A 13478-nucleotide genomic window follows, 5' to 3' on the forward strand; every position below is an offset into this window, starting at 1 on the left:
CACCACACCACACCACACCACACCACACCACACCACACCACACACACACACACACACACACACACACACACACACACACACACACACACACACACACACCACACACCACACACCACACACACACACACCACACACACCACACACACACACACACACACACACACACACACACACACAGACCTGTGAGAACTGATGTGGCATTCCAGCCTTGGGTTTACTCAATTTGGGAAACTTCCTCTAGCAAATTAAGTAATTATGTGCTTTACTGACATGGAAATAGAAGTATCACATGGCTGGCATTAGGGCTCTTACACACTTAGACTGATGCTTGCTTTCACAAAGTGCTGAATTTAAACTCGACTTTCAGGACATATCTGAAAAAGCCTACATTCATCTATAGTCATCTATATTCATCTATATTCATCTATATTCATCTTGCAACAAAGGCCAAAAACACTCACTTTCCCCCACTTTGAAATGTAAGAGAGGCTGAATCATGTCTACTTGTTGTGTTCCAGCTCATTTAAATCCATATCAATAATGTATTTTCTGCTACAGTAAATGCCCTTTTCCCACACACAGAGACACCATTATTGCCTTTTGTTGTAAATTGGATTTACAGTATTTTACAATCACTTTGACACTAATTTCAGAACCTTGAGGTAATTTTTCAAAACTGTAAACACAAAACTCAAAACGGATAATAAAACTGTAAAACACTTTCTTCAATTGCTTGGATACAATATACATAAACCAAAAATCATTTAGCATTTCAAAATGAAATACACACATTACATTTGAAAATACTGTCTTTTCATTCATGACAATGCATCAAACTACCAATATATCCAACTACTGAAAATGATAAGTAACTGTAACAATACTCCTAAAGCACTCCTAAGTAGGCCTAAATGATCTTATCCACTCGCTAGTTTATTGCAAGTGGCTGCTTCCCCGTGTTCTGTTCGGATATGTTTCATATGGTTCATATGATTGTGACCTACTTACTGTTGCCATATTATTGTAGCCGAGTTTGTGCTGAAAACAAAGATATGAAATACTTTGCAAAACAGTGTCTATCCATTCCATTACATTGCATTGCATATAACTACCAATGTATCCAACTACTAAATATTATAAGTGTAACATTACTCCGAAAGCATATTTTGATGGAAAGAGATTACTTGTAACAACATTCCATGTTTAGATCATGAATGTTTTAGGATAAATAAATCGATTGACACCAATTACTTTGGAACAGGATACATTTTACCACATTATCATTCAATGTAATATTACATCACCATCCAAACATTTTCTGACACGCACATTTGAGCCACTGGTCAAATCACTGATGATTGATTTGACTACTAGTAAGAGCAGGAGGAAGGATGTCAGACAAGTACTCCTTCAGAGAGGTGGCCTTGTTTCTCGTCTTGCAGGTGGGGGGGGGGGGGGGTTGTCTCGTAGAGGACAGTGTTTTTCACTGCAGTTCAGGATTTTTTCCCCCACTTTGTACATATAATTGTGTTGCTATGATTACAGTTCATAAAACTCTCTGCACCAACATTCAGCTTGTAAATTCATTTAATTCACAAAATGGATCAAAAGTACCGAACCACTGCGAACATGTCTCAAAGGAAAAGCACCAGCACTAGAATTTTTTGTGTCAATCATAGAACAATGATCTTCTTGTGAGATTAGGGTCGAAGTGATTGTAAAAAACTGTAATAGACACGGGTCCGTTTGAGTCCCATGGACAGGAGCATGCGTAAAACATTGAAATGCAGTTAATATGTGGATATGTACAGTAACTAGTAATATTTCACATTCACATTGCTGTTCTGTGAAGAACACGGAAGCCTGACTGCTTAGAATCCATAACAACAAAAGTAAACTCAGGAGTGCTATGCGAGTGTAGCTAGTGAGCTCATTAGCACAGCAGCAGTCACCAAAGGGTGAATATGATCAGGCTTACTGGTAATAATTATGCCCTAATTACAGTAAGGCTGTAATTAGACACTGCCTGAAGCTCTCATCAGCTATTGATGCCACCACCTGGATGCCAGGTTTGTTAAAACACGGACCAAATATGGCAAAAGTACCAGCAGAATTGTGAAGACCTTTTTTCATGCATTGATGTGTGTGGGGGCTAGTGTGCTCCATCTGAACACAGACATCATGAACTGCTATGAGGGGTGATAAAAATGCTTTTTATATAATCAAGCTCCTGAAAATAAAGACGCATACTGGTAAATAGTTTTATGTAATTTGGGTGAGGTGTAAAAATGTAAACACTCTGAATTCCCTCTGGAAAACAATGATAGCTGGACTGATGATTAATAATGTTGTTTTTTCTATCTTTTTTTTCTTTTGAACAAATGCCTCCAGGAATATTTACATTCATAAATCCCACAGACGTGACTGACAACTACGAATGGTAGAAATGCTCCCAAGCAAACAGTGATTACAGAAAACATGCAAATAGTGAACATGGGTACTTGGCTTTCCCTCAGCCAGAGGGAAATTAAGAATGGCCCTATTCTTCCTACATACAGGGGTCAAATTGAATTCTGGGAAATGGTACATTGAACAACAGACATGGTGCTCAAAAACCAATCAATCTGTTTTATCACACTGTTGATGAGGTGGACTTTTCAGTCAATCCCCTGCTTAATTGCATGATGTGATCAGCCCACTAAGAAGATCTGAGGGGCAGCAATGAATCGCCAAACTAAAACGGAAAATTGCTGAGGAGAAAGAGAAGATGAAAGAGAAGAGAAGATTATTTGTATAATTTGCTCATCTCCATTGTGGATTAAGAGCTAAACATTACTTATAAGCCCAACACTCCTGACTGCTGTGACTCACAGCCTGAGACAATTATCCATGAAGATCCTTACGCCTGCGATTCAGCTCCATTCCAGTTTGAGGGTTCCTCCCTGACACCCCCAAAGAGTGACTCATTCCACAGCCGGTTCCGCTCAGCCCTGACATGCAGGGTGGGTTATTAATAAAAGTATCAGAGATGCAAGGCTTCCCACAGACCCTTCTCCTTAAAAAGACGCTGTCATTCTACAGTCTGTCACGTTGCGGTCAGTTAACGAGAGGCTCGTCTAAACACTGACTCACCCACCCATACTTCAGCTTAAGCTCTACGCTGGTGCAATTCACACGACTGCCTACATGTAGTAAACGGGTCATATTTGACATGGAAAAGTCGATAAGGTTCTTATCCAACTGCCCCCCCTCCCCACCCCGCCGGACGGTCATGTCCACTCCACCGCTTCCCCTAAAGGAACCTCCTGCTCCCTAAAGCGACACGCTCCCGTTCCCTAAAGCACCAGAGTGCGACTCACCTTCCCCCACCATGGACACGCCGATGGACATGCCCATGAACTTGCTCTTGGTCCAGACGTGGGCGTTGACGCACATGCGGCGCTCCGGGCACTCGCAGTAGAAGCCGGACACAGGGGGGTGATGGGACACCTGCTCGGCCACGAAGCGCACGCGGTAGCACCCGGGCGCTTCCGGTCCGCAGCGCTCCGCCCGGGCGGGCTCCCGGGGAGGGGGGCCCGGGGGGTTAGTCCTGGGGGGCCGCACCCTGTCGCAAGGCACCTCCCAGGAGCAGTGGAAGCTCTCTCCCAGGATGGGGTTGTAGGGCTTCTTGGCCACGGCGCCCTTGCGGCCCTCGTGGAAGGAGGTCAGGTAGTACTCCACGAAGCGCACCATGCGCTCCTCCGCCGTGGCCGCCGTCGCCACCGACAGGAACAGGTCCGGGTGCGCCATGAAGTTAGCGTACATCTCCAACAGGGAGCGCTTCTCCAGGATGAACGTGGGCAGCACCACCTGGAGAGGGGGAGTGGTACGGAGGTGGAGAGGGAAGAGGGGGAGGAGAGGAGCAGAGCAGGGACAGGGAGAAAGGAGTGAGCCAAGAACTGTCCATCATTATTTTGGAATTGAGCCTTTTCATGTGACTTCAATATAAATCGTATCCTCACAAGTTAATGCAAGCTGCGCACATTCAAAGGACAATGACTGCACCAGGGCTGTAGGAAGCTCTTGTAATGGAAGTATTCAGTCCAATATAAGTGTACTTTAGTCAAAGTCTGCACATCCAGATTTGACACAAAATAATTAAAACACAATTTATCACAATTTCCTGTGATACATGAGATCATTAATAAATGGAATGTGGATGCTGGGTGGAGAAAAAGATGCAACTAGCCCATAAAAAAGGTGAAGTAACAAGGACTGAGGGCAAACCATTCCTGCCTACACACATCTAGTCTAGCTGTGTTTGAGTGCACGTGTGTGTGTGAGAAGGGAAAGACATCTGCTGTGACAGTCAACATATCTGAGGTATTGCATCTCTCACACTCCCTGCATCAGTACTGACCTTATTTCTGCTTGATCTAAAAACACTCTTGTCATTAGGCAGTGGCCAACCACACCGCGCGATTACTGCACATGAGGTTTCATAACCGCGCATCGCTAATTTGCGATGCGTGCCACACTCTCCCAAAGCGTTTAAATATTCATTTTCACTCATCAGTGACACTTGTGTGGCTAAGTGCTCAACTAAGCCAGCTCTGATCCCTAAAGTAGCATCAATCACACAAGCGCAAGCACAGAGCACAGAGCTGTCCAGGTTTTATGGGACAAAAAACAGATCTCTGGAAAGACAGATGAGATGGGTGAACTCTTGCAGGTATCCATGGCGACCTGTCACCAATGAAAGCCAGCCATGGAGCGAGCATGCACACTCATGTGGGTCATAAGGGGGAGGGTAATACCGCAGAGCAGCACGGAGCAGCGACTGAAACTGAAATCTGTCACACAGCCAGCACACATCAAACAAGCCCGTTAGAGCCCATCCATCTGTGTTCTGGCAGAGTGAAGCCCCAGGTCTCTCAAACAGTAGCTAATACACTACACCCCGCCTTCTATGCAATTTCACATAGGGAGCTTGAACTTTTCTCACACACATACACAGATGTTTCACATTATTTTAATGTGCTAGCTTAAAAGTAAAAAGTGAAACCAACCAAAAATGTAATACATGAAATGTGCATGCAATGACTCCCTCCAAATTCAGCAAATGAAGACCTTGATTCAGCTGCACTAAAAGGCAAACCAACACAGGAAATCACACCGTACGTGACTTCTGCTCTGATACCCTGGACTAAGCTACAGCCAATTTCCCTCATCACACACGTTATGAAATCTTGCCCTTCAAGAAAAGACCATCTACTGCAGCATTCACTACAAATAACCGACTTTGGAGAATGGGAAAAGTCGGGAGAGAGGGAATCTCTCTGGGAGACATATTTGTGGAGAAACTAAATGGTGTTCATTCTGTTAAACTCCAGTGTTCTCCTGATGCAACTAACCAGAAAAAGGTGCTCACAGCCTGACAAATGCCCCCTTCTTTTAGAAACAAATGAGAAAGGGGAGAGAGGTCCATGCACAGCAGGGGGGGGGGGTCCATGGGGTCTGTGAGTGTTTAAAGTCATAGTGGCTATAGTATACTTAAAGCAGCTCTACAGGGCGGGCACTACATATTATCACATGTATTTATGGTTTTAATTTCCTGGTTGGAAAAAATAACTGAGGTGCTCTATCATCTGGATGCAACCCAACAGACAGAGTGAGCAAACTCGGGGGGAAATGACATCCATGTATACAGTGCACACAACCAGCAACAGACAGAGTGGACAAACTCAGGGGGAAATGACATCCATGTATACAGTGCACACAACCAGCAACAGACAGAGTGGACAAACTCGGGGGGAAATGACATCCATGTATACAGTGCACACAACCAGCAACAGGCCCCAGAGATCCTTTAAGGTTTTTCATTGGACAGTCAGGGCTCAACTTCAGATCTCAGGTTTGTGCCATTGCTGTCAATAACCTCTTAACTGTGAATGGTGTATGAGCCACATTGAAGTTCAATGATATGCCCTATGGTGGATTGGCCTGTCCAGGGTGCATTCCGGCCTCTCACCCGATGCATGCTGGGATAGGCTCCAGCACACACCCCTGAACAGGAATAAGTGGGTTAGACAATGGATGGATTCATTTTATTGTACCATAGAACACAGACATCCTGGATACATGAACCAACTGAGCACTTAGCAGACCTACAGAATATTGTATGAGTATATACAGTAAGTATCAAACCTATATATAGATACCTATATATAAGCATAAATATGTCCTGATGCTACCAGGAGATTCCTTCCCGTGTCTGCTCTTCTGATCCATATCTAACACAAGCAAAATTCTTAAAAAAGAGGAAAAACATCATAAATGAGAGGTGTTTGTCCCCCTTGGGCAGATCGATAAAAGCCAGCTCCCTTTATCTGAAAAAAATCAACATTACATGAGCCCTCAGAATCAATTTCTGCTGCACACTCTCAAGACAGACTGTGATTCCTCAGCAGCTACAAGAAGCATCTAATACAAGGAAATCTAAAGTACTATAAAACATAAAACGTAAAATATACATTCATGCTACTTATCAAATCAACATTTATGCAAAAGTATCAGTGGCCTGTATGTCTCAGAGTGAATGTGAACCACCGCAGGTCCGTTCCTAGGAAACATTAATAAAATATTTCCATGTTTCATTAGGATTCACTTCCATCTCTTGTTTTACACAATTTCTTCTGCAGATGAACACTACGATATCCATACTACGGCTGCTGTGTTCTGAAATGAATAAAACTGTCTTTGTAAGGACATGAACTGCCTCGATGAAAGCATAAACATTAATTTAGTGAATAGTACCCAGTGACCCAACCGATGCTCAGGGTAGAGATTAAACCCATGCTGCAACTAAGAATCACCCACAATCCTCACGTAATGTAGTTCACCTGGGCAGCACCGTCGTGGGGGGGGGGGTCAAAGGTAAAACCCCAAAGAATGAAAGTTCCCCCTGCATGAGTCCAACAGGAGCTTGTGTTAACGGTACATCTATGACCCCCTCCCTATCACTCCCTCACTAAGATTTCTTACACTGTAATGCACCATCTTACTTTAAACAAACTATCCACTATCATATTATTAGTTAGTATCATGTGGTTTTCTGGCACACAACTTTCCATCAGCAGCTGACTTCATTGTTACCACAAGTGGCCACAAGAGGGAAACGAGGCATATCAAAGTAGCAAAGGCCTGTGATCTCAGGCAGTCTTTAAAAGATGAAACTCACAATGTCACAGTATTAACACCAGGCAGGCTCATTTGAGTTTGACCATGAAATGCTGGCCACTGATGACCAGCCTTAGGATACAGATTCATATCACAACAAACGAGCCATCAGGCTGTCTTTCCCAGACTCCTCTCTGACTGATGTAGGATGCAATTTCTTCCCTGATTCTGCATATTCCCTGTTGAGACACACACGCGGCGCAGCAGCAAATTGGGACTTACTTTGTAAAGTAACATCAATAACTCACTCAGAAATACTGTAATATATAGTTCATTGTCAACTCAAAATCAAAAGACTAAGTGAAATCAAACACAGCCTTTCATTACGGGCTTACATAATCTGGAGGTAGTCTCCATTTCTCTCAACTTTCTTTATACTCACAGAAGAACACTGATCTTTACAGTGTAGTGTAGAACATCAGTGTTAATACATGTAATAATTAGTAAGTGGAGTAAAATGAACAAACCAACAAGTAGTTTCTAAACAAAAATAAATACCACTATACAGATACCCACTACACTGTACAACACAATCACAAAAGAAAAAGTCCTACAAGAAATAAAGAGGACAGCTGAACAGGACCAGTCTGCATCAGAAGATGCGTATGGTTTCTGCTGTACTGAAGCTCACTCCACAACAGAAGGTCAGAACAGCCAAGAGACATGACCTGTAAGTGCAGGCATGGAGGGGGAAGGGGCAGAGCACAGAGGTAGCAGGAAGGAGAGGTTCAGACTGGGGAGCAGGCTGTTAATGAAAATATAACATGGCCCAATAGGTGAGCACCAAAAGGCTTTGAATTTGATGGTCCATATAGGTGAGAAATAGGAGAAAGGGGTACATTGTCTCTAGAGTTCAATGTTTTACACAGCTGCCTGTCTGAAGAGAATGTTTTCGTAAGGAGAGAGGGAGAGTGTGTGTGAGTGTTTTTCAGCATGCACGTGTGTTAACATGTGTGCACGTTGCCTGGGTGCAGAAACCCCACTGTGTGCCCCAGCTCTGCCTCCTGCCATGAAACTCACAGGCATTCCAGCTGATTACATCACTTTTCCATGCAGAGACTCCCAAAGGCATACAGCGTTCCAGATGCACCTGGGAACAGCGGGCCTGCTGATGGCATTCCTTGTGTGAACGTGATGAACAGATTCCCATAACCACAGATACAATGTGAGGAAGACAGACATGTAAGGAATACTGAGAATGGAACATTTCCCCCACAACTTTGGAACACCCGATTCTATTCATCAGTGCTGCAACCTCTGCTATAGTTTGTGAGTTCTAAACTTATCTCCATCTTGAAGAAAGAATTCCACACAGAGAGGAAGAAGGAAAGAAAGAAAGAATGGTGAGAGAGCAAATGAGGGAGGCAGACAGAGGGCAATTGAAAAAGAGAGAAAGGGACTGAGGGAAGGAGACAGGAAGTGAGATTGAGGGGGGTAGGTGCCTGATTGCCTGACCACAGGCCTTGTGAAAAGAGGCCAGCTCTGTACACCGTTCCATATCAAACACACTTTGCACACCTCCCTTAGAGGGAGAGTAAAATCTAATCTTTCAGAAACATTTGACCACTTGGGACCAAAGAACTGCTTGGATCCCTCCACCTGCAAGGTCCACATGCTCAAATCTGTCACCGGACCTTCATACCCCGACCTGCTGCAACTGAGTTCAACACTGATCATCTCACAAGGTCACAGACTCAAATGGTTCTCATAAACCCCAGCTCTAGATCTTGAGCTTCTCCACCTTGATGTCCATCCTATCCCCCACCTCCTCCAGGGCTGACAGGGAGACTGGACAGGCCTCCATCCCCTCACCCCCTCCTGCAGCGGAGATGAAGGAAGCAGTCCACTGCTCATGAGCTCTGACCAGGACCTCACCTCCGCAGCTACCACACTGCTGTTCATCCGCCCAGTCAGCCCTGTGCTGTGTGTTCACCACCTCCAGCACTCTTATTTCACTCAGCTGTGCTGCAGTCCGGCATTCTCTGTGTGGCCCAGACACGGCATAGACAAACCCTTCCTTCCTCTGTTTCTGAAAACAGTGCTGGGCTTCCTGTACACACAATTCATGTTTCAATAACTTGCTTCACTGTTCTGGGTTCACCTTACACGGAGTGAAACGGGGAAAAGAATGATGCATATTCGGTCCATCTGCAGCATGTTTTGTTCCTAGGTTTGAGCAAAGAATTCAAGCATTATTTTTAACACACTTCAGTTAGCGTAACATCATTTTGATTGTTGCTTTGGAAAGGCTGAGAGTGTTAATGTTTGGGTTCATACCCAGGTCATTCAGGCCCAGTTTGAGCTGGGATGGTTAATGTGGGTTAATGGGAGGGTTTCATACCCGGGTCAGGTCCATGCCCAGTTTGAGCTGGGAGAGGAGGTGCAGGATGACACTGCGCTGTTCCTCCATCACGCCCAGTTCCTCCTCTTCATTCTCCTCTGTGTCAGGGGCCTCCTCGCTGGGGGGGAAGGACTCCAGGCTGGGGAGCTGCAGCAACAAAAAGACCAATCACAGAAGACTCTTCACTAATCCATTCAAGAGTACCCGGTACAAAAAAACAGCTCAAGCCAGGTTTTGGAACAGCTGATAGCTGGTTGGCCAGTTCAGACCAGCTCCCAGCTTGACACGGTTTGACCAGCTCAAGCTATGTTTTGAAACAGCTGGTAGCGGGTTGACCAACTATGAACTCTAGCTGGTTGACCAGCTCATACCTAACTAGACCAGCTTATGATGGCATAGCTGGATTTTACAGCAGGATAGACAAGCCACCTGTAAGCTTGCTAAAGCTTAGTCCTGTTTAAGCGCAGGTCAGTGTAACAACTAACATTTTCTAGGCTGCCAAACATTCCTAGTTAATAATACATACATTTACACATACTTACTTTTACAAGGTCAGCTATAAATAGAAACAAATAGGCCAACCAGAAATATAACTGAACTTGTCACTGCATTGAATAAAAGCTTTTAAACTAGGAGACTACCCACATAAGCCTGGCCGCAAACACAGAGTACTAGAGCAAGCAAACAACAGGTACCCTTAGGCTGAAACTCTGATTAATTAAAGTTTTTATTTCAGAGAACATCAGCAGGTGCCCCAATAATCTGTAGATAAAGCCCTGCCAAACTCTGGATGGCAAACAGGTAGAGTCGTGCCATGCCAAATCCCTATGGCACTCTAACTGGGTTACAGCGGCTAATGCATTTGATTCATCCCGCAGCAACTCAGGCAAAAGCCAACAATGCTCCTGATGCATAATGCAGGGAGAAATCAGCAAACACTGGAGCTGAAGCCTGTGGGCCACAAATAAAAAGCCTTTCTCTTTTCTTCTCTTTCACTTCTCTTCCTTGCCGGGTTTTTTTCCCCTCCGTCGACACCATGTGCATCCTATAAAGGCTGAGCAAGAGCTCTGCATTAAGATCCTACAGCTGGCTTTTTCTCCAGTAGTTTTCCTAAAGGCATAATGTAGGACAATCATTTACCTCAGATGCTCCAAGGCACGTCAGACTGGGAAAAACCACAAACCTAAAATAGCATTTTAACATTTTTTTAAACTGGCCTGATTCTCTGCACTGGCTGAACTGAAATGAACAGATGTTTGAGTAAAAAAAGTAAAAGATTCCTTCCACTCTGCCCTCCCTCTCTTTGTTTTCTTCCCCCTCTCTCACCCTCCCTTTCTCCACTACCAGCCTATGGCTGAGGGAGACTTCTCTCTGCTGCCCAATTCACTGGATGGGACAGCCTTTCACCTTAATATTTCATTGTTCATTTTAGAATAATCTTTAACAAATGTATCTTTTAGACACTGCTCTCCATCCCCTCCCCTCCCCCTTTTCACATACACACATACACACACCCTCCCCTGTGTCACCCAACATGTTTGCAATATTCGGTGCAAACCCGGCTATAAATAACAGTGAAAGATAACAGTTTGTTATGATTCAAAGTCACAAACGGTTACATCGATTTTCGGAAGAACAATACCAGAGAGTGTCATGGCATGAATCACACTAGTTTAGGGTGTAATTTACCATCATTTCCAGTTTCGTCTTCTACACTAATATACTGTTCTTCCTCTCATTATTTAACTGCTCACAGCCTGTCATGAAAAATATTTAAATAAAGTTGGTTGTGATGGGGAACTAAAAGGCTCTACAATACTGTAATTTCACTGGGACCCTTCACCAGAAGGAAACTGAACTGGGGTGAATGTAATGTAAAAAGCTGTAAGGGAAATATATATATAAACAAAACACGCAAAACATATACAGAAACGTCAAAAATTCTAGAAAATACGGGAGTCTGCTCTCCAAAGTTTCATGCTGGCCTGCAACAACAATTTCACATCTATGTTAACTGCTCAAGAACCATATAAAAATTCTAATCTGAAAATGACAATCATAACTACAAAGATTTTTAGCAGCAAGTGAAAACTAAACAAAAATTTCCTCAGTCACTGAAACTGATAAAAATCTGTTACAGTGCCACACCTAAATAAACTTCCTAATGTCCTTCATAAAGAAGTGCGATAGCACCAGAATGACCATATATAACTTTGCAACAGCTCCAACGGACCAAAACTTGGGGGGAGTTGCCTTACAAGAAACTCCCAACATTCCCTTCATAGATGCAAACTCACAATGGACAATAACAAACACACAGTACACGCACACAAACCGCCACACGCACACATCACATAACCACAGGGCACAAATGAACACAAAAGCCGACACTCATGGACTAAATATTCACGCACATACTCAAACACCACACAACGCTTACATTCTTTATAAAACTCTGGGCCAAAATGGAAGGAAGACCCCCCTCTGCCCCCACCCAAAAAAGCGCTTATCACCCTCCCCAGCCTCTGCCTGGCACTGTCAGGAAGTTTTGGATAACCACTCTCATCTATTCCCTGCTTCCCCTCCCCCAACCCACACTTTCTCAGCTCCACACCCCCTAACATTCACCCCTCAACCCCAAGTCCCATGCACCTGATGTCCTCCGCCAAACTCCTTCAGCCTCCACTCTCCTCCCTCCGTACCTCTGCAGTCCCAGGGCCCCCTCCCCCACTCCCTCAGACCCCCACACTCACGCTGTTCGCCGGGCCTGGGACGGGCTTATTCTCAATCCAGCTGGACCTCATGACCAGCGGCCGCCCCTGATGCTGCGCTGGAACAAGCAACTGCCTGACTGTGGTAGCAGCTCTGAGCTACTGAAGAGAGGGAGAGGGAGGGACAGAGGGAGAACGAGAGAGGCAGAGGGAGGGAGAGAACGAGAGAGAGAGAGCTGCCGCTTGCTTCACTTCCAGTGGGAAAATTCCGAGTTATGCTGACAATCCCCTCTCTCTTTCCCTATCAGCGCCCCCCTCCCTCCTTTCTGGTCACATGATGTTGTAGATCAGCTGGCTTAATTACTAGCAGGCAGGAAAGCCGCAGATACCACTCTCTCTTAATGCAGACCTGGAGGAGTGGTTTCACTTTCTCCCCCGGACTGCTTTCCCTTACAAACCTTCTCAAACCCGGTCCCTCTGTGTCCCTTAGCCCTTTATACAGTAGCTGTCTCAGCCCTCACTCACCTCTCCTCTTCCTACACCAGCTCCTTCTTTTGCTCTCTCACTCCTCCCTCCCCGTTCTCTCTCTCACCCTCCCTCCCCTCTCCCTCTCTTGCAGCTACATATAGGGGTGTGTGGGCAGACGGTTTCTTTAGGGGGAAGTCTACTAATCTTTTCACTTCAAAGGGTATCTGCGTCTGCTCCTTGAAAGAGCCAGGAAACGTCAGCACCCGCACTTCCCTTCACCCACCTTCAGTCACTTCAAGTGTCTCCCAAAGTCAGGTTAGTTATGACTGAGTCACACACACAGACACACACAGACACACACACGCGCGCGCACACACACAATAAAATAAGTTCCTCAGTGCAAATACTGAACAGGTTTTTACCTTTCTCTGTTTGGTGGTTAACTCACCCAAACGCTGAAGTGCACACAAACACGCACACACCCCAGGCATCTCTTCTAAATTCATATTTGTTACAATGCTCAGTCCCATATCCAGGAGTTCTGTCAGACTAAATGACCTCATTTGAAATGGCGCTCTCAGAGTGGCAGTTGCTTGCGAAGACTGTCACCGTAGTCCGATCAGCGCACACCTCCTGAGGCACGCTGGTATGAATGAAGGACTGTGTCCTGGGGTAGCATTATGCTTATCTGCGTCACCCACCTGACCTCTCACCGCGGCAGCTCAACCATGTGATCCCAG

At 45.0% G+C, this 13478-nt stretch overlaps 1 protein-coding gene across 1 annotated transcript in view; it reads right to left on the reverse strand.

Moving 5' to 3' along the window:
* The window catches only part of LOC133108848 (oxysterol-binding protein-related protein 10-like), a 57593-nt gene that overhangs the window by 6921 nt on the left and 37194 nt on the right, over window positions 1-13478 (reverse strand). The window contains exons 7-8 of the mRNA XM_061218514.1: window positions 9560-9706; window positions 3360-3849 (exon numbers count right to left, since the gene is read on the reverse strand). Of these exons, the coding sequence (XP_061074498.1) occupies window positions 3360-3849; window positions 9560-9706 (637 nt within the window). The remainder of the gene's footprint in view (window positions 1-3359; window positions 3850-9559; window positions 9707-13478) is intronic.

Source organism: Conger conger, chromosome 1, assembly GCF_963514075.1.
Source record: "Conger conger chromosome 1, fConCon1.1, whole genome shotgun sequence".
In the NCBI taxonomy this organism is placed as follows: domain Eukaryota; kingdom Metazoa; phylum Chordata; class Actinopteri; order Anguilliformes; family Congridae; genus Conger; species Conger conger.